At 40.2% G+C, this 23,488-nt stretch overlaps 1 protein-coding gene across 1 annotated transcript in view; it reads right to left on the bottom strand.

Moving 5' to 3' along the window:
* The window catches only part of zc3h3 (zinc finger CCCH-type containing 3), a 100,459-nt gene that overhangs the window by 42,147 nt on the left and 34,824 nt on the right, over window positions 1-23,488 (bottom strand). Inside the window, exon 4 of the mRNA XM_061976072.2 lies at window positions 11,051-11,201. Coding sequence (XP_061832056.1) covers window positions 11,051-11,201 — 151 coding nt within the window. The remainder of the gene's footprint in view (window positions 1-11,050; window positions 11,202-23,488) is intronic.

Raw genomic sequence — 23,488 nt, forward strand, 5'->3', positions numbered from 1 at the left:
TTAATGGAAACACCCATATTTTGAAAAACCTCTCAAATATTGCCAAAGCATTTTTGCGCTCTCATGAGGTGGTTTTTGAGACGTTTTGATGTTGAACTGTTTCGCCAAAGCATCATGGAAACACTTTCGGGATTCGATGCAGGACAACTAGGGCATACTTGCCAACCCTCCCGGATTTTCCAGGAGACTCCCGAAATTCAGCGCCTCTCCCGAAAACCTCCCGGGACAAATTTTCTCCCGAAAATCTCCCGAAATTCAGGCGGACTCAGGTCCATGAGGACCTGAGTCCGCTAACCCACAACATAAACAGCATACCTGCCCAATAACGTTATAACTGTAGAATGATGGAGGGCGAGTTCTTGGTTTCTTATGTGGGTTTATTGTTAGGCAGTTTCATTAACGTCCTCCCAGCGCGGCAACAACACACAACAACAGCAGTCACGTTTTTGTATACGTAAAGCAGTTCGTCTGCCGTAAACAGCAATGTTGTGACACTCTTAAACAGGACAATACTGCCATCTAGTGCATTTGATGAAGGCACTTTTGTGCGTGCCACACAGCAATGCATCATCAGAGAGGGTGTTCAGCATGGTTCGAAAAATAGTGACAGAGAATAGAACAAAGGATGGACAATTCAACCCTTAACTCAACAATGAGTAGATGAGTGTTATGTGTGTGTATATGTGTAAATAAATGAACACTGAAATTCAAGTATTTATTTTTTATACATATATATATATATATATATATATATATATATAAATATATATAATTAAAAAAAATAAAAAATAAATATATATATATATATATATATATATATATATATATATATATATATATATATATATATAATAAAATAAAATAAAAAAAAAATAAAAAATATATATATATATATATATATATACGTATACGTAGGAGTATATTTACAGCTAGAATTCACTGAATGTCAAGTATTTCTTATATATCTATATATATATATATATATATATATATATCTATATATATATATATATATATATATATATATATATATATATATATGAAATACTTGACTTGGTGAATTCTAGCTGTAAATATACTCCTCCCCTTTTAGCCACACCCCCAACTACGCCCCCGTCCCACCCCGACCACTAACACCCCCTCCCCCCCACCTCCCGAAATCGGAGGTCTCAAGGTTGGCAAGTATGAACTAGGGCAGATGGGTCGTCTTGGTCTTGCTTCCGATCGGTCGGCTGGGGGTCATCTCCCAGGTCCCTTACCGGCAAAGAGGCCGACCCGCAGGCTCAGAGAGACCCACATGCCAGAACAATGTCACGGGGGCCATAAGGACGTTGTTTTTGAGCTGTCACCCGCTGCTTTCGTTATTTATTTAAAAAAATAACGGCAACAGTATTGACTGCACTATCTTCCTCAAAGTGGTGTCCGGCGGTAGAGATTATACGAGAATTAAAGCTCATGACGCAAAACACCTACCAGTCGCAAATGTACTTCGTCGAAATTTTAGATGTATCGGTTTTATTTTGCAAAAAACTGCAATGGAAATGCAGCTACTGACAGATGACCAGTTCAGATTGTACCAGTCAACTGGGATAGGCTCCAGCGCACCTGTGACCCTAATGAGGACAAGCGCTATCGAAAATGAATATGTTAAAATGGACTGTTATATAATTTGGCATATACCAGTTATGAAACACGAAGCTGCAGACAACAAAAGTACTTGAGCTTCAGACAATCCAAAAAAATAATGATCTCAAAGGGGGATTTGCCATTGACCTTAAGAGGGATATCTGTTATCAGGGACCCCCAGGCCTGTATGGTGCACAAATCCTCAGTAGCTTGACAGCTAAGTTGCTTTAAAAGAAAGCTCTTTCAGTGCGTAAATCAATGTGGATATTATAAACTACTACCATTTCCTTTTTCTTACAAGCTCACAGATACAAATTGACATTTAAAAAAGGTCTCTATTGTGTGTTTTTACATCGGAAGAACAACTTTGAAGAGGCTTAAGAGCACAAACATGTATTTTTCTAAAAATTAAAAACAGGCGCCATGCTCAGTCCTTACATTTTGCACTCGGCCCTGTCCTATACGTTAACTTGGTTTGTGGTGATTTAACCATTTCGGTAATCTTGCAAGATTGTATACAATGCCTCTGTTACAGAGCTTGACTTGTTGTTATTGTATAGCCTCTTTCTACAATAACATTTCATTAATTTGGTCCTCAAAATTCTACACACTACAAAATGACAATGTGAAAAAGAAAATGTATTACAAATTGTAAAAAAAGGTAAGAAATTACATTACATAAGTATTCACAGCATTGATGCTGAAAATGTAGCTTATAGGGGTCATATCATGATTTTTTTTTCTACATTTAAAACACTTCATTGTGGTCTACATAACATGCAATGGTGGTTCTTTGGTGAAAAATGTTCTCCCTTTTGAGAGGTGGAGTTGTTAGATGCAAATTAACCTCTCTTCACCACGCCCACTCACGCTCAACAAGCATTCACCTCCGCCCGGCAGAAACGTTTTGTAGTTTGTTTTTTTTAGCTTTCTTGCTTTTATTGTCTACTATGGACATCGGTGATCGCCTCAAAAATTTGTTTTGAGTGAATTTCACCACAACACAAAATCCCAGATTATATAGCGAGACCAGCAGCTCACTGTGTTTTGTTGTTGGCTACAAAAAACGGCGATGCAGGTGGACGAAAGCGAGGTAGAAGCCACGCTGAAGTACAGGTCTGGAACTATACGCTGACTAAGGTTACATTTGTACCAAGTCTAACTTTTGTAATGCCAGTTATACACTTGTATATTGACAATAAAAGGCTTTTCTATTATATAACAAGTAAATACCTTCGCAGGCAAAAGGCTATCAGCTGCGCTACGTGTGACATTGTGAACGTAATAACGGATTATATAACTTACTCGTCCATTACCAAACACAGTAGGTACTGATCCAATTATAAGTAGATTTTTGGAAAATCATTCTTCATTTTGCCGGCAGACGGTGACGCAGTTGTCTTACATTAAAAGATTAAGTTAGTTACACAACAAATCGAGCTAACATTGCTTAAAGGGGAACATTATCACCAGACCTATGCAAGAGTCAATATATACCTTGATGTTGCAGAAAAAAGACCATATATTTTTTTTACCGATTTCCAAACTCTAAATGGGTGAATTTTGGCAAATTAAACGCCTTTCTATTATTCGCTCTCGGAGCGATGACGTCACAACGTGACGTCACATCGGGAAGCAATCCGCCATTTTCTCACTTTCGTCGGTGTGTTGTCGGAGGGTGTAACAACACGAACAGGGACGGATTCAAGTTGCACCAGTGGCCCAAAGATGCGAAAGTGGCAAGAAATTGGACGAAATTTGTTCAAAATACGAGGGTGTGCGGAAAGCCGACGAAATGGTCAGTCATTTGTTACGCACACTTTACCGACGAAAGCTATGCTACGACAGAGATAGCAAGAATGTGTGGATATCCTGCGACACTCAAAGCAGATGCATTTCCAACGATAAAGACCCTAGCTTCCCTGGCCTGCTGACATCAACTCCAAAACTGGACAGATCAGCTTTCAGGAAAAGAAAGCGGATGAGGGTATGTCTACAGAATATATTAATTGATGAAAACTTTATTCATTACTCGCGGTTTTACGTAAATTATTATACATAAACTGTGTTTACCAATAATTTAGCTTAAAAACATTTTTTTTTTTTCAATCATTCGAGTACATTCGGGTAGTCTTGTGTAATGCAGTATTTTGTGTCTATTTAGGTATGTTTAACCTGAGTGCTGAAATCATGGAAAAATATATGTTCTTAGCGCGCCTGAAATGGGCTGTCTGCACTCTCAAAATGCATGTTGTTGCCAAATGTATTTCATATGCTGTAAACCTAGTTCATAGTTGTTAGTTTCCTTTAATGCCAAAGAAACACATACCAATCGTTGGTTAGAAGGCGATCGCCGAATTCGTCCTCGTTTTCTCCCGTGTCGCTGGCTGTCGTGTCGTTTTCGTCGGTTTCGCTTGCATACGGTTCAAACCGATATGGCTCAATAGCTTCAGTTTCTTCTTCAATTTCGTTTTCGCTACCTGCCTCCACACTACAACCATCCGTTTCAATACATGCGTAATCTGTTGAATCGCTTAAGCCGCTGAAATCCGAGTCTGAATCAGAGCTAATGTCGCTGTTGCTGTTCTATCCGCCATGTTTGTTTGTGTTGGCTTCACTGTGTGACGTCACAGGAAAATGGACGGGTGTATATAACGATGGTTAAAATCAGGCACTTTGAAGCTTTTTTTAGGGATATTGCGTGATGGGTAAAATTTTGAAAAAAACTTCGAAAAATAAAACAAGCCACTGGGAACTGATTTTTAATGGTTTTAACCCTTCTGAAATTGTGATAATGTTCTGCTTTAAGTTCCTTTAGCACATTTCTAACCTACTGTTATTACTGTTTCATTGCCTCCTCCATTGCATTAAAAAGTAGCAACCGAGCCCGCCATTAAAAGTATTTATTGGTACATAACCTGGTATAGAAGTAGAAAGGAAGGCAAGATTGTTTTATAAATATCTCTGCAATTCCTCCATGGTTTGATTTGACATTTTCAGGACTTATGCAGATCCAAAATACACATAATCATCAGGTTAGAAAAGTTGGTTTTGCATAATAGGGCCCCTTTAAGTGCATCCTGTTTCCACTGATCTGCATAGAAATCCACCAATTCAGTTGATTTGACATGATTTAGAAAGACACACAACTGTCTATATAAAAAGGTCCCACACTCTACAGGGCAAGTCAGAGAACCTACCAAGCATCAAGTCAAATAAATAGTCTGTAGACCAAACCTTGCACCCCAGCAATGTTCTTGTAGGAGCTAAAGTAAACAGAGCTATATGTAAGCCAGGAGACATACTCTTTTTTTCCCCCCAGGATATTCTTTGTCGGCACTTAAATGGCTTTAATGCTGACAACATTAGCACTAATTTCGTAGTTCTGGACCTCAAAATATGTATACAGGCATAATTTCTCCCAAAATAGGCAAAGTAGGGATTTAAGGCTTGTTTTCTAACAAGTTTAAGGACATTATGAAACACCCACATTTAGCTCTAATAAGGCTCCAGCACCCCCCGCGACCCCGAAAAACAAAATAAAACAAACTATTCTCCCCTCAGGCAGGAGACTACGGTCCATCCAGACCCACACCTCCCGCCACCTGAACAGTTTTTTCCCCTCGGCCATCAGGCACATGAACAATATCAAGATCTGATAGCTCAGTTACAGCTCATTTTATTACGTATTCTGTGTTATATGTGTTTTATGTTGCACGATCGCACCAAGAAAAATTCCTAGTTTGTGAACCCGTTCTCAAACAATGGCAATAAAAACGATTCTGATTCTGATTCTGATCTGATTCTGATTCTGAAAGGGACAAGCAGTAGAAAATGGTTGGATGGATATCGGTGGGCCTTCATCACCCTGATGATCCCCCACACTCAGACTGTGTGTTTTGGTAGCATGTTATCCCGACTCACGTTATTTTGAAAGAATTTGCAAATATGTCTGCCAAATACATTGTTGCATTGTCACAATACAACTAAAGAAGGGGTCAGCCAGCATACAAATAACGGGAATTTGAGGAACGTATGGACATTTTCAGTCAAATTGACTCAAAATAGAATGGACCAAGCAAAAGGAGTGTTATTTGCAGCAGTCATTTGAATGATTCTGACTTTGAAGAAAAAGGGTTTTGGTCTGGGTTTTGTAATGGAAAACAATGTAATGATTCAAGCCTAAAGCGATCCCAAAAACCAGGAGCAACCTCAGGAAGAGAAAAAAATGGGTAAGCCGTTAGTATTCTATTTTGTGTCCTCTTCTACTGATGTTTTCCTCAAGATGCTTGGGGAAACACAGGCTATGGTGTTTAAGGAAGAGCAGGGAAGTGCAGAAATGGTCATTGTTTTGTATTTCTTTTTTGCTCATAAAGTTAACTACCGTATTTTTCAGACTATAAGTCGCAGTTTTTTTTCATAGTTTGGCCGAGGGTGCGACTTATACTCAGGCGCGACTTATGTGTGAAATTATTAACACATTACCGTAAAATATCAAATAATATCATACTTGCCAACCTTGAGACCTCCGATTTCGGGAGGTGGGGGGAGGGGGCGGGCGTGGTCGGAGTGGGGTGGGGGCGTGGTTGGGGGCGTGGCTAAAAGGGGAGGAGTATATTTACAGCTAGAATTCACCAAGTCAAGTATTTCATATATATATATATATATATATATATATATATATATAAGAAATACTTGATGTTCAGTGAATTCTAGCTATGTATATATATATATATATATATATATATATATATATATATATATATATATATATATATAAAATAAATACTTGAATTTCAGTGTTCATTTATTTACACAAATACACCCACATAACACTCATCTACTCATTGTTGAGTTAAGGGTTGAATTGTCCATCCTTGTTCTATTCTCTGTCACTATTTTTCGAACCATGCTGAACACCCTCTCTGAAGATGCATTGCTGTGTGGCACGCACAAAAGTGCTTTCATCAAATGCACTAGATGGCAGTATTGTCCTGTTTAAGAGTGTCACAACATTGCTGTTTACGGCAGACGAACTGCTTTACGGTATACAAAAACGCGACTGCTGTTGTTGTGTGTTGTTGCCGCGCTGGGAGGACGTTAATGAAACTGCCTAATAATAAACCCACATAAGAAACCAAGAACTCGCCCTCCATCATTCTACAGTTATAACGTGATTGGGCAGGTATGCTGTTTATATTGTGGGTTAGCGGACTCAGGTCCTCATGGACCTGAGTCCGCCTGAATTTCGGGAGATTTTCGGGAGAAAATTTGTCCTGGGAGGTTTTCGGGAGAGGCGCTGAATTTCAGGAGTCTCCCGGAAAATCCGGGAGGGTTGGCAAGTATGAATAATATTATTTAGCTCATTCACGTAAGAGACTAGCCGTATAAGATTTCATGGGATTTAGCGATTAGGAGTGACAGATTGTTTGGTAAACGTATAGCATGTTCTATATATTATAGTTATTTGAATGACTCTTACCATAATATGTTACGTTAACATACCAGGCACGTTCTCAGTTGGTTATTTATGCCTCATATAACGTATACTTATTCAGCCTGTTGTTAACTATTCTTTATTTATTTTAAATTGCCTCTTTCAAATGTCTATTCTTGGTGTTGGCTTTTATCAAATAAATTTCCCCGAAAAATGCGACTTATGCTCCAGTGCGACTTGTATATGTTTTTTACTTCTTTATTTTGCATTTTCGGCCGGTGCAACTTATACTCCGGAGCGACTTATAGTCCGTAAAATACGGTATATCAGTTTTGAGGTAATCATGGACTAGGGCGACGAAATCGTGCAATTGACTAATCAAAGAAATGGTTTTACATGCCTTTATTAAAACCGCGTATGCGAGGAAATGGGCTCCAGTTCCGTGTGCGAGTCTGGCGATAGAAAGGGGATGTTCCAAGTACAACTTGTTACCTACCAATCACTAAAAAAACCGAATTGAAAGTATGGTAAAGGACTGACAGATTTTCAGGAGCAAAAATACATTGAAATAACTTTAGTTAGTGAAATGCTGGTCATCTGGACGCCATGGGTCCTTTAATGGCTGGTGCAAACAGATGACAAGGAGGGTGTTAGTGTCAGGTCTTGTCCCTGACAGTTTGGTCAAGTTTTAGTTTTTCCTCTGTCATTTCCTGTCAACGCTCTTATGCTTCCCCTCAGCTGCGGCTGATTGGCACCTGGCCACACCTGGTGTCAATCAGCCAGCTGCTATTTAAACCTGCCTTCCCCTCCAGTCAGTGCTGGATTATTGTCATTGTCGCTAATACTTGTTGTCACTACTGCCTGTCATAATACTTGTCGTTGTAGCTCTGTCTACTTTTGTTCACTCTGCTCTTGTCATAGTTCCTTCGTGTCACAGTAAGTGTTTTTGTTTCTTGTCGACAGTTAGCCTTTGTGCTATTTTTGTTCATAGCCAAGTTTGTTCTCCGCCTTGTGCGCGCCTTTTGTTTGTACCCTTTGATTTGTTTTTGGTTATATCCATCCATCCATCCATTTTCTACCGCTTATTCCCTTTTGGGGTCGCGGGGGGCGCTGGAGCCTATCTCAGCTACAATCGGGCGGAAGGCGGGGTACACCCTGGACAAGTCGCCACCTCATCGCAGGGCCAACACAGATAGACAGACAACATTCACACTCACATTCACACACTAGGGCCAATTTAGTGTTGCCAATCAACCTATCCCCAGGTGCATGTCTTTGGAGGTGGGAGGAAGCCGGAGTACCCGGAGTGAACCCACGCAGTCACGGGGAGAACATGCAAACTCCACACAGAAAGATCCCGAGCCCGGGATTGAACCCAAGACTACTCAGGACCTTCGTATTGTGAGTGTAACCAAATTAAATCATGTTTTCCTGCTCAAAGCCTGCCGCCATCTCTGCATCTTGGGGTTCGTCACCAACATACTCTGACAGTTAGGAGTTAAAGTGTTTATTAAGTATGCACAATAAGGTAATGTGTTGGTTATTGGAGATATACACTGTCCCAAAGGACCTGACCTGTCCTCCCTCATTACGTCACTCCTACATCTACGCATGGCAGTATTTCTCAGCGTGTCAAGATGCTTGAATTGAAAATCCCTTGATGAATCAATATTTACTGCTGCGGCTAAATGAATAGTAATAAGTCACCAGAGTCCAGCCACATTTCCGGCTGCAGTGTCGCATCAAATTTGGATTACAGCATTGAACCTCATATCACACAGCACAGACACAGCCTGACAATAAAAATATAATGAGCTACTATGGTGAAATACATCTACAACAAATAATACAAGGTAAAATTTTGATTGAAATATATTCAAACTACAAGAAATGCACTAACCATTTGATTTTGCTTCGTATCTCCTGGGAAATATAGCAAGTTTTCTGAGGGAAATGAACGGGAGGACGACTAGTGTTTTCTTGGATTATATCAGTGCTTCTTAAATAGCGGGTCGGGACCCTCTGGTGGGGTCGAGAACAGTAGGGTAGATTTTCATAATTTGTGTCTAAACTCTAGTATTCATGTAAAAATGATGCTCAAGCCTGCAGTTAGGCAGCAGCAAAGCTCACACTAAATCAACAGGTGTTGCGTGTGAGCTACAACTGATAAGTGCAAATTGGGTGCCCACAGCTTTATTTAAATGAGGTTTTTGCATGTACTACTTGGTTGGGGCCATGGAAAAACTAATTTCCCTTTACATTCATGTTATAGTGCTCTCCAACCTGTGTGATGTTATTGAACTAGCATCACTCATCTATAATCTGTAACACCTGCAATATAGAATCACAATCTATAGACAACACAAACATGTTTTAGCATGCTGACTAGAGATGTCCGATAATATCGGACTGCTGATATTATCGGCCGATAAATGCTTTAAAATGTAATATCGGAAATTATCTGTATCGGTTTCAAAAAGTAAAAAGTATGATTTTTTAAAACGCCGCTGTACGGAGTGGTACACGGACGTAGGGAGAAGTACAGAGCGCCAATACACCTTAAAGGCACTGCCTTTGCGTGCCGGCCCAATCACATAATATCTACGGCTTTTCACACACACAAGTGAATGCCATGCATACTTGATCAACAAGCCATACAGGTCACATTGAGGGTGGCCGTATAAACAACTTTAACACTGTTACAAATATGCGCCACACTGTGAACCCACACCAAACAAGAATGACAAACACATGTCGGGAGAACATCCGCACCGTAACACAACATAAACACAACAGAACAAATACCCAGAACCCCTTGCAGCACTAACACTTCCGGGACGCTACAATATACACCCCCCGCTACCCCCTACCGCCCCCCACCTCAACCTCCTCATGCTCTCTCAGGCATGTCCCAAATTCCAAGCTGCTGATTTGAGGCATGTTAAAAAAAATAATGCACTTTGTGACTTCAATAATAAATATGGCAGTGCCTTGTTGGCATTTTTTTCCATAACTTGAGTTGATTTATTTTGGAAAACCTTGTATGCATCCAGCGGGGCAAAATTAAACATAATAATGTGTTAATTCCACGACTGTATATATCGGTATCGGTTGATATCGGAATCGGTAATTAAGAGTTGAACAATATCGGAATATGGATATGGGCAAAAAAGCCATTATCGGACATCTCTAACGCTGACGCTCTGTAGGGAGGTGGTGGACCATCACTGCACCTCAGCGCATTCATGCTACTAAAATTATCCAAATGAAAGAAAATACCTATTGCCAGATGTATTTCCATATAAGAAATATAAAGGTAAAAATTAAAAGGCATTTAAAAAAAAACACCAGCAGACACCATAACGCATCAATTGAATTTGTTTTTTATCATCAAAGACTTATGAAATTATAAAATGATATTGCTGAATAAAAGTCTAATATTTTTTCATTTCCAACAGTGCAAATACATTATGTTGACACACACGAAGGAGGGAGGATTCTCTATCGTCGGTCTTTGCATCGCGATTGCCTCTTTTTTCACCACCGTGTGTGTAACTGTCAGTTTACGCGTGGATTTCAGACATGACAAAAAGAGACGTAAAATTGTGCCCGTAGAACAGTTTCAGCCTTGATAAATCACAATACATATGCTGGATGATTATATTTGCAACTCCTATGGATGGATGGATGGATCCTACCAGTATTGTGGGTGTTCTGATAATTAGCATATATCCATAAAACAGGATGGGCTGTCTATTTTGCCCACATTAGAGACGCAATCCTCTGTGCACAAGTTTAGTAGATCAGCTATGCGTGCGCTATCAAGTTTGCACATTTTACATGCAAACCTTTCGTAGATTAGGCCCATAGCGTTTACCTCTTTTACTCATTATGCAGTTGTCTGGATTGTAAAAGAAAGGGGTATATGCATATCTATTTATGTATCTGCAGGAAGTGTGTGTTTGTGTATGCTTGTCAATAAATTACCTTGCGGACTGGATTTTTTTGGCTCTCCACGAGAGGGTGGCGTTGTAGGGGGGAGTGTGTGCGACACTGGGGCCAGGCCAGTTCACCTTCTTGTACTGCGTTCGACATATCCTCTGGGAGGCAGGCGAACAGTGAAAGGACATGGTTTGACCTGTGGACAGCAAAGTTACATTATTATCAAATTCAAATCACTAATAGGCCACACCATGAAATGTTTGTATAAATAAAGACATACAGCGACAACAGTCTATTATAGGTCTCTTTGACCGATAAGAGACATAATGTAAAAACATTACACAAAGTAATAGATTGCTCTCAAAGCAATTTAAATGACATCCCATCTCATCTTAAAATCACTTTCACTTTAGTAACCCTTTAGTGCGGCAGTTAAGTACAAGTGCTCTGCCTTCAATATGAGTAAAGCAGATGGTGTAGAGGGGCATGAGTGGGGGGTAAACAAACACATGAACTCTATGAAGAGCTCATTTCCAAGCCTTGCTTTCACAAGATTTAATTGCCATTTGTAAGGACTGTTGCAGTGTTAATTAACCTCTGATAAAACAACTTGTCTATCGGGGTTAGAGTGGCAAACAATTCAAAGAATCCATTTTCACTTTCACACAATGCAGCATTTTTTTCCACCCTCAGGAGCTGGTTTTATTTGCCAGCCGGAAAGCAACCCCAGATGGGGAGGACAACTTATCTGAACACATGACAAATGGGTGAAAAGATATAAACCGTTGCATTTTCATACATATTGAAGAGGACTGACAGTTGCAAGTAATATCCCTCTATAAAAGAATGTTTTTCCATTGCATTCTTCATTACATTTTTAAACATTCTATGTTTAAAACACCTTCTTGTGGTTTAAATATGTCTTGGATATGATTTGTTGTAAATTTAGCTCCACAGTCACATTTATAACCCATTTTTTTGAGTCTGTTTGCAAGATGTATGATTGTGGAGTCGTTCCCAGATTGCAAATGAAACCACGCCTCACCCTTTCAAAAAAATATCATAAATGTCTATTCTCATTCAATGTCATTATCATAAATAAACCCTTTTTAGACCAGTTGATCTGCCGATTCTTTTCTTTTCTGCCCCCCTCTCCCTTGTGGAAAGGGGGGCACAGGTCCGGTGGCAATGGATGAAGTGCTGGCTGTCCAGAGTCGGGACCCGGGGTGGAACGCTCGCCTGTGCATCGGTTGGGGACATCTCTGCTCTGCAGACTCGTCTTCGCTCAGGATGGTCTCCTGCTGGCCCCACTATGGACTGGACTCTTACTATTATGTTGGATCCACTATGGACTGGACTTTCACAATATTATGCTAGACCCATTCAACGTCCATTGCATCCGGTCTCCCCTAGAGGGGGTGGTCACCCACATCTGCGGTCCTCTCCAAGGTTTCTCATAGTCATTCATATTGACATCCCACTGGGTTGTGAGTTTTTCCTTGCCCTTTTGTGGGCTCTGAACCGAGGATGTCGTTGTGGCTTTGAGACACTTGTGATTTAGGGATGTATAAATAAACATTGACTGATTGATTGATGTATCTTTTAAAAATGTACACTGTTTAAATATAAATTTTGAAGTCGTCAAGGCCGTTTTTTTTCCAGAAAATAAACTTTACGAACATTACATATATTCACCCGGTCACAACATTAGGTCCACAGGCACTCAGGATGTAACAATACGGAATAATGATAAACCGCGGAACAAATCCCGACGCTTAGTATTACCATTTTAAATTAAAATGATCAGAAAACAGTGACTGATAACACTTTGATAAACTCACCGACTGGTGATACTGCTCATTTACTAGAGAAGCATGCTAGCACTAGCTCATTAGCTATCTTAAATGCTATCACATATACGAGACATTAACGTATTTCCCCACTACGAACACAACATACCCCAATATGAACACATTACGGTGTATATCTGATTCTGTTCTTAACTGGTTCAAGTCCTATCTCGATCACAGGACATACTTGGTTGAAATTGGTAACTGTGTCTCTGACCAACTGACTATGACCTGTGGGGTCCATCATGGCTCAATTTTGGGACCCCTGTTGTTCAACTTGTACATGCTGCCACTACGTCAGCTAATACGCAGCTTCAATGTGTGCTATCACAACTACGCAAGTAAGATGACACACAGATCTACGTGTCACTGATGGCGGGTGAACGTCGGCATGTGGATTCATTTTGTTTTCCATCCAAACACTGACCTGCTTGATTCAGTGACAATTTTCCTCAGCTAAACTCAAACAAAACAGAAATCATTGTCTTTGGCCCACAGAAGCAAATATACATTATTATTAGTCACCTTGAGACCTCACTGAAACATTATAATCAGGTTAGAAATCTAAGGGTAATAATGGACCCAGATTTGAACTTTAACAACCATAGTAAGTCCATAACATAAGCAGCTTTTTACCACCTGAACAACATTGCCAAAATCAGAGGAATAATGTCTAAATGAGACTTAAAAAGACTAATCCATGCCTTTGTATCCAGCAGGTTAGACTAATGTAATGGCCTTCTCACTGGGCTCTCTAAACGAGCTGTAAAGCAGCTGCAGTACATCCAGAATGCTGCTGCTCGAGTCCTGACTAGAACCAGGAAATACGACTATATTAGACTAGTGCTGAGGTCACTGCACTGGCGTCCTGCTGGTCAGAGAATAGACTTTAAAACAGCTCTCCTTGTGTACAAGTATTTTCATGGTCTTGAGCCAAAATACATCTCTGACATGTTAGAACTACAGTACAGGCCAAAAGTTTGGACAAACCTTCTCATTCAATGAGTTTTCTTTATTTTCATGACTATTTACATTGCATATTGTCACTGAAGGCATCAAAACTATGAATGAACACATGTGGAGTTATGTACTTAACAAAAATAGGTGAAATAACTGAAAACATGATTGATGGATGGATGTTTTATAGTGTAGTTTCTTCAAAATAGCCACCCTTTGCTCTGAGTACTGCTTTGCACACTCTTGGCATTCTCTCGATGAGCTTCAAGAGGTAGTCACCTGAAATGGTTTTCACTTCACAGGTGTCATAGTTTTGATGCCTTCAGTGACAATGTAAATAGTCATGAAAATGAAGAAAACGCATGGAAATGATAAGGTGTGTCCAACCTTTTGGCCTGTACTGTAAATGAACAATCTTGGGCCCTGAGAACCACAGGAAGTCGTCTTCTGCTGGCCCCCAGAGTCAGGACCAAACCTGGTAAAACAGCGTTTTAGTTTTATGCTCCTAAAATCTGGAATAGTCTTGCTGAAGTTGTGAGACAGGCCTCAACGTTGGTAATGTTCAAATCTAGGCTGAAAACACGTTTATTTAATTGTGCATGTGACAACTGAAAGCATTTTATCTACAGCATTTGAATGATTTTAATTAATTAGGATTGTTTTGAAGAGGATTGCATTTTCTGATCTTAATTTGAATAATTTTTCCTTTTTTCAATTTTCTGTAAACCACTTTGATTGCAATATGTACGAATTGTAAATAAAATTGCCTTTCCTTACTGTCAGACCAACTAAATCATTTAATTGTGTACACTGAACCGACAGACAGTGCTATATTAGAACAGAGTGATCGGTCTATACACGAAATAATAATGACAACAAGAAGTAAACTCATGTGGCTTCATACCAGAAATGATGCACCTAAAACATGTTTTTTAGCTATCGTTAAAAAAACAACAATCTAAAACCTTTACAAATTAATGTCAATCTATTTCATTAAATGTTTTAAAATAAAACTTAATTCAAAGATTTCAGTTTGTGTGTTTAAAAGCCCTTTTTGAGCACATTCAACAATTTTGTGGTACTAATAACCGTGATAATTCTGGTCACAATAACTGTGATATGAAATGTTCATATTGGTATTCGTTACATACATAACCTTCACACTCTGCTCCATTCAGACTGCATAAAAAAACAGCTGCTTTTAGCAGCATTAATGTCACTGCATGTCACACGCCTGTGTGATGCGCATGCCATGAGATAGATTAGATGAAAATAATAGCCTCATAGCCTGACGAAGAGGGGGAGGAGTTCCTCACAAGATTCTGAGCGGTAACACAGTATGTCCCAATATTGGATCTGCTCGTGTTGAACTTTAAACTTTAGGATGACTATTTCACTTAAGCAGCATGGACCAGACAAAGTCAGTGGTTGACGGCTTCCACGCTTCCATGCTCTCCATGAGACTGAGGCATCACTGACAGGACAAGCTACAGCGCTTTCCATCCTTCGTGGTTTTAAGAATCCTCTCAGCGGTCCCTGACATACTTGCGTGCAAATTCAGGGCCGCAGTCTCAGGCTGCTCATTCCCTGCGTAGCAGTAATAGTTCCCAGAGAGAACGCATAATAAATCTTATTATTGACAGTGCTTGTTCCTCCTGCCATTTCATGCTCCTGTCCCCTGGGGTTGATCGTCAGACTACTGCAGATCTAGTTCCCTTACAAAAGACAGTAATCCCATGCGAACATAAAGATTTAAGGGGGTTGGTACAATTTAATAACCTGCTGTGATAACATGATCCACATGTCTGACACAACTTTCTAACAGGGTATCTAGACATGTCAACAGAGTGAGATGGCACACCTAAAATCCCAGCGGCTTAAAGACTTGCATTTGGTAGCTCATCACAGATTGTGACAGTTAACTATACTGCAAGGGAGCTTGCTGAGTTTGCAGGAGCAAAAATTTTCAAACGGCATTAAAAATATACAGTTTCTCACATTTCTTCTCAAAGCACAAAACTATAGAAATCAAACTTCTATTTACTTTACAGTAGTCAATGTACATCTTGTGTAGCAATATATATGAATTGTCTGCTGAAAATTATTCAACACACCGCCGTTATTGTCTTAACCAGTGCTTCAGGTATACAAAGATCTTTTAGTTTTCCACCTGTGGGCTGTGTGACCAAGTACAGTACAGGCCAAAAGTTTGGACACACCTTCTCTTTTCAATGCGTTTTCTTTATTTTCATAACTACTTACATTGTAGATTGTCACTGAAGGCATCAAAACTATGACACCTGTGAAGTGAAAACCATTTCAGGTGACTACTCTCTTGAAGCGCATCGAGAGAATGCCAAGAGTGTGCAAAACAGTAATCAGAGCAAAGGGTGGCTATTTTGAAGAAACTACAATATAAAACTGTGGAGGGAGGCGTGGTCTGCGGGCCTGCCGCGGAGCGGGGTGTGTAAGGACCGGCCTCGAAGTCAGCGGCAGGTGAGTGGATTGCCCAGCTGGGGATTGTTATCTAATCACCTGTCGCCCTTATTAGCAGCAGCCGGAACGAGACACGTTGTTGGAGTTGGCGCGAGAGAGAGACGCCGAGAAAAAGACTAAAAACATAGACTGAAAAGTCGCAGAGGAGTGTGCTGTCATGGCGTGTGAGAGAATAAAACAATTGTCAAACCTGACTACCGGGCTTACCAGAGGATCTGTCGCGATCAGGGGAACCCACAGAAGGGCAACCTCCACAAAAACATGTTTTCAGTTATTTCCTCTTTTTTTGTTAAGTACATAACTCCACATGTGTTCATTCATAGTTTTGATGCATTCAGTGACAATCTACAATGTAAAAAGTAATGAAAATAAAGAAAACACATTGAATGAGAAGGTGTGTTCAAACCTTTGGTCTGTACTGCATGTCATCAATTGAAGACACCAGAGATATTACTGTTAAGATGTTAGCCATTAGACATCCAGATTCAGTCAGTCGTTTAACACATTTGAGTAAGTTAGAAGAAGCAAGCCATTATAGCCTGTTAGCAAAAGTAATGGAGAAGGATTTTAAACTATTGAACGCAGACTCTGTTACAGTTTGCATATGTTTAGTACATACTAGAGATGCGCGGTTTGCGGGCACAACCGCGGAGTCCGCGGATCGGGCGGATGAAATTAAAAAAAAATTTGATTTTATACGCGGGTCAGGTCGGGTCGGGCGGTTGAAATAAAAAAAAAAAAAGATTTTAAATAGATTCAGGCGGGTGGCAGTTAAACCAATTCGGAAATATATATACATAGTTAAATGTTGTTACCCACATACGAAAAACGAGCAGGCACCTGCTGCATATGCCACAATTAACAGAAGAAAAAAAAAAAGAGATGGACACTTTTACGGAGCGGAGAAGGGACGCCTCGCCGGGGTCCGGGACCGAGGCCCCTTCCCCCGAGAGGGCCCCACCGGGAGCCGTAGCTGAGGCGATCCGCGAGAAGGGCCCGACGCACGTCCAGGGTCACCACCGCGCCCACCGCACCAACACCCCGCCTCGTCCGCCTTCGCCGCGGCCGGCGTCACGCGCAGCAGGTAAGCAGCTTACCTGCCCGCCACCCCCGTGGCCGGGGGCTCGTAACAGGGGTCACTCCGCGCACTCCGCCCGCGCAGCTTACCTGCCCGCCACCCCTGTTGCCGGGGGCGCGTAACAGGGGTCACTCCGCGCGCAGTGCGCTCACGAAAGGGGTGGGGCTCACCCTGGTTGATATAGACAGCAGGACGGTGGCCATGGAAGTCGGAACCCGCTAAGGAGTGTGTAACAACCCACCTGCCGAATCAACTAGCCCTGAAAATGGATGGCGCTGGAGCGTCGGGCCCATACCCGGCCGTCGCCGGCAGCGAGACACGCTTGGAGGTGCGCTCAGCGCGGCTCCCATATGATTGCGCACTGGTGTGCGTCTGGGTCGTGACAGCGTGGCACGCGAATGTCTGTGCTGCATTGGATCAGTCTCCTTTCTTTAAAAGGCAAAAGCTTTATAACCTCACTAATGCCTTGCATCGTCTATATTAGATATATAACAACGGGCGGGTGCGGGCGGGTGCGGTTCTGATCAAATGTTACATCGGGTGGATGGCGGATGGTTGACGACTTTCTGATGCGGTTGCGGATGAAATAATTGCCTATCCGCGCATCTCTAGTACATACATACTAAATAAGCAAAAAATATTTGATCCCTTGCTGATGTTAACTTCTTTATAAAGATATAAATGGTCCAGAATTATTTACGATTCTAGATATTTTGGCACCGTAATGTTGGTTCGGTATAGAGGTGTACAGATTTCCCATATGGTACACATTAAAAGGGACCTATGATGAATTTTGTCTTTTCTAATTTATAAATGTCATAATGTTGGATACCTGTGTTAAACAACAGCAAAGCAGGAAATCCTCAGGTTCATGCATTTGGGCGTGAACTTAGATGCAATTTTGGACGCCTCTGCCCGCGGGGTTTTGGAGTATCGTATTTTTCGGACTATAAGTCGCAGTTTTTTTCATAGTTTGGCCGGGGGTGCGACTTATACTCAGGAGCGACTTATGTGTGAAATTATTAACACATTACCGTAAAATATCAAATAATATTATTTAGCTCATTCACGTAAGAGACTAGACGTATAAGATTTCATGGGATTTAGCGATTAGGAGTGACAGATTGTTTGGTAAACGTATAGCATGTTCTATATGTTATAGTTATTTGAATGACTCTTACCATATGTTACATTAACATACCAGGCACGTTCTCAGTTGGTTATTTATGCCTCATATAACGTACACTTATTCAGCCTGTTGTTCACTATTCTTTATTTATTTTAAATTGCCTTTCAAATGTCTATTCTTGGTGTTGGGTTTTATCAAATAAATTTCCCCAAAAAATGCGACTTATACTCCAGTGCGACTTATATATGTTTTTTTCCTTCTTTATTATGCATTTTCGGCAGGTGCGACTTATACTCCGGTGCGGCTTATACTCCGAAAAATACGGTATATTTTTTTTTTTTAATAGTGGAGAATCATCATTATGTCACAGATTGGCAGACGTACTTCTGTGGTCATTCTTGGACAGATTGTGTTGGAAAGTCTCTTCTCCCTCTGCTGAGCAGGCCAACTGAGACTGCTTCCGTATATTCCTACTGGTTTTATGTGCTCCCTTTATAAAGTATATACTTTGGTGTTAATTTGTCAATGGCATTTGGTCCACTACAAAACGTAGACGGAAAAAGGCTGCAATGATACGACTTGATTTGACGAAACTTCAAGGAAAATGTAAGATTAATTATTATTTTAATCTAATCTGGGCATGTGCATAATAACACAGAAGTGTTAGGTGCAGTTACATAATAGCTGGTAAAAGCAGCTTTCCTTATGCAGCTCTGAGTCTGGATCAATTGCCAAGTGAAGTGGGCAGGTGTACCTAATGCTGTAACCAATTAAATCTATATATACATATCTATATCTATAACATTTGTTTATTGGGTTTTTACAGACATACAATTGACAAAAGTAAACAAATACATCAAATGCTGTTTTTTTAGTCAAAAAAATAAAAATAAACCTACACACACACACACACACACACACACACACACAAATATATACACTCACACACATACATATATACAGTACATATATTTAGCCATCCATCCATCCATTTTCTACTGATTGTACCTCTCGGGGTCGCGGGGTGTGCTGGAGCCTAATAATATATAAAAATATACTAAAATGAGAAAATATTAGTAATAACATTAATAATAAATAAATACAATAAAGAAAAAAAGGGAACCACAGACAGAGGTTTACATAAAACCACAGACAGGTGCATTCCTGAATGGCCTTAGAGAGACACAACAACCAACAATCACACAAAAGGCTTATCAACCACCCACACCCCAGTTGTTTTTCAGAGTTAATTTAGGAATCTATATATATTTTTTAGACATTTTACTTTCGACCCTGTTTGGGGAAAAAAATGCTTTGCGTCCCTCTTAAGATATAGATTACATTTTCACAAGGTAAATTATGATACTTTAGGAGAGGCTGGGGGTGGTTTCGTTTTCATATTGGGAACGCCTATACAATCGAACATCTTACAAAACACTCAAAAGACAGGTTATAATTGCTACTGTGGATCAAAATTCAATGCATATTATCTAGAGCAGTGTTTTTCAACCTTTTTTTAAACCTAGGCACATTTTTTTCATTGAAAAAAATCCCGAACTACGCTACCAGCAGAAAATGTCATAAAACGAAACTCAATAGCGTATAATGACAATTTAAAGTAGTTCTCATCCAATATCTGACAGAATTGTTCGATATAATTTCAAACCATAACCATCCCATGTATCACTAATTCTCTTTTCTCAAAGTAGGCCTACTAAACAATTAGCTACCTGCTGCCACCTACTGATATGGAAAAGTATTTCATGGTTACTCTGCCGAATTTCTCAACAGCACAGACAGACACTCAACAACGGCACATTATTTGCGGATTATAATTATTGGTTTACAAAAAAGTATTTTTTAACTATTAGGTGAAATTGCATCATTTCGCAGGGCACACCAGGCAATATCTCACGACACATTAGTGTGCCAGTTGAAAAACATTGATCTGGAGCACAAAGAAGCGTTTTAAATGTGGATTAGAATCATTATAAGGCCCCTTTTAGTTGAGGAACAGGTGTCTACTCGCTAGCCAGGGGTCCTAATATGGCACTGTGTTTACCTCGGGTGAAAAGTGAGAGCTCAGAGACTAAAGATTACGATCGACAAAGTGGGACAAGAGCATGATGAATGAAAGGTGTTGGTGAAGATGCTAATATGATGAGGGCAGAGGCCAAGGGAGTACTATTAGCTATTTCCTGTTCATGTTCAAGACCAGCTGGGACATTAATAACCATTAATCATTCTGCAATGACTGATCTGCACAAAAAGTATCAAATGTTTTGGTTGTAAGTTCTGCTATTACTGATGTAATTTGATTAATGTGCTTGTAGGTCTGACTGCCCTCATTTAATTAACCATTTTCAACCACCCGCAGACCCTTCATTCCATGGTGACATTTTAGGTGCAGCTGTCAGGCCTAATTGGTCCCTTTGGGCGAAGAAAAAGTTGGCAGCAGTCAAGTGAAGCACTGATCGCAACCAGGACTGGACATCTGTTTGAAGTGGACACCAGTGCTTAACCGCTGGCCTAATCGTCTCGCAAACATACAGTATACATAGAAGGCTACAAAACAAAATGTATCCTTCAAGGTCATTTCTAGTCCGATCAGATGTTAGTATGTTCAAGAGCACGGAGCCTCTCTGGAATGCCAATTAAATGCTTAGCATAAACAGGTTCATGGACTTCAGCGTGGGCATCCCAAGAATAAGACCTGTTCAGTGCTGAGGAACTGATGGACTGTCTTCTCCTCTGATATCCAAACATCATGTCGTCACAAAATGAATACATAAATATATGTGGCTTGTGTCGCTCTACTCCTACATGTCAGCTTTCACTTAAAACCTGAGAAGCTCCTCTTTCCTTGGACGGCCAACACATGTAAGCTTCTGCCTACTTACCCAACACAGACAAAGCCTAAAATCCTAATTCAAAAGCAGACTCAAGGATTGTGCTCATTCTAAATACTTAATTTATTTAACTACTTCCCACAGAGCAAGTCACAATCAGGCATGTAAACATTGACAGGCTGACAGCAAATACTTACTACTACCTCTTTAATAAGCTCACTCAATGTCTATACAGTGGGGAAAAATAAGTATTTGATCCCCTGATAATTTTGTAAGGTTCCCCCTTTACAAAGATACTGACTATTACCGTCTATATCTAACATGTATCAATTATTACAGAAAAAGTTAACTATTTTTCAAAAAGCTTCTTGTTTGTCTTGTGTTCCATTCCAGTCTTGTGCAGGTCTACAATGGTCATTTGACAGATCTTTGTTTTGCCTTTGCGGGTTGTAGAGGTTAGGAATACTTTTTTAAAAGAGACATGACTGATTTATGTGCTTCATGGACACAACACATTTGCAGTGGTCAAAATGTTTACTGATTTGTAGTGTCGGAGGCAGATATTTACATATATCCGAATTTAAGTGTTACTTCTTTTATTTCATAGTCATATTTGAAAAACGCTCGTGTTTTCCATTTTGTTCTCTTTCTGTTTCTCTGCAAGTAAACTGTGTGTGTTAACCTTGATCTTTGGAATGTGTTTTGACTAGAGAGATAATGTGCATGTGTTTTGACTAGAGAGATGGAAGAGGGGAGAGGGTTTTGGGTCGGGAAGACAGACCATCTTAGCGAGGCGATCCGAATGTTCTATGCTGTCTCTGGCAATGTATATCTGCAAAGCTTTGCAAATATATTACAAAATACCTATTCTGTCTCTGGTGGTTTTTCAACTCAGGCTTTAAGTGTCGGAAAGAGCTTGGGAGCGACTTGTGACTTGAATTCCCTGGGAGGAACAACTGGTCCAAACGCAACAGTAGGGATCAACCTGATAATTTTCTTTCAAACATCACAACTGATTTATGTAGCCCTTAATCAGAAGTGCCTCGAAGGGCTTCACAAACAAAAACGACATGCCCTGATCTGAAATCATATCCGGATAAAGAAAAAACCTAAAAGCCTGAGCTGGGAAAAAAAATAATCCTTGGGAAGGGTCCGCAGATGTGTGAACCCTGCTCCTGGGTGACCGGCTGCAATGGATGCCCAAGTGGGTACAGTTATTGAATTGTTACATTTATAATGAATAATGAATTAATAGCATGTATTTAATGTTATTTTTTACAGGATTTGATTTGACATATTGTCTCTGTTCCAATAAAACTACCTATTTGGACTGTTTGCAAGGGTGCAAACTTAGAAAAACAGCAAGGGATCAAATACTTATCTTCCCCACTGTACATGTTCCTTATAGAACAGTGGTTCTTAACCTGGGTTCGATCGAACCCTAGGGGTTCGGTGAGTCAGCCTCAGGGGTTCGACGTAGCCTCCGCCGCGGAGGTCGAGACACACCCGACTCATCGTGTAAATAAAAACTTCTCCCTATCGGCTTTATGGATACGGCAACAGCAGAAGTCAGACTGATTTGCATGTGTGTAATTTGTTGTGAGTTCATGCACTGTGTTGGTTTTGTTCTTTGAACAAGATGATGTTGATGCACGGTTCATTTTGTGCACCAGTAAAAAAAAAAAAAACATAACTTTGTCTTGAATTTGAAAGAAGGGTTTGGTGAATGCGCATATGAAACTGGTGGGGTTCGGTATCTCCAAAGACGTTAAGAACCACTGTTATAGAATATATCTTTGGGAACACATCTGCAATTATACATTCTGATATTCTAATATTATGCTTATTACTTACTTACACTAGATATATTATGCTTATACTGCAAGTTAAAAAAGTTGTGACAATAAAGTACGTGCTGTATCGGACCACAAAAGTAGCCATCATTACTATGAAAGAGCAATTACCGTGTATTACCAAATAAACGCCCTTGGGCAAATAACCGCCATGTCCTAATAGCCGCCCGGGGTCTGACCCCATTTTGTGAATTAACCGCCTCCTCCTAATAACCGCCTATGTCCAAATAGCCGCCCATGGGCTGTTATTTGCATAATTTAGATTAAAATG

Source organism: Nerophis lumbriciformis, linkage group LG14 (assembly GCF_033978685.3).
Source record: "Nerophis lumbriciformis linkage group LG14, RoL_Nlum_v2.1, whole genome shotgun sequence".
Classification (NCBI taxonomy): domain Eukaryota; kingdom Metazoa; phylum Chordata; class Actinopteri; order Syngnathiformes; family Syngnathidae; genus Nerophis; species Nerophis lumbriciformis.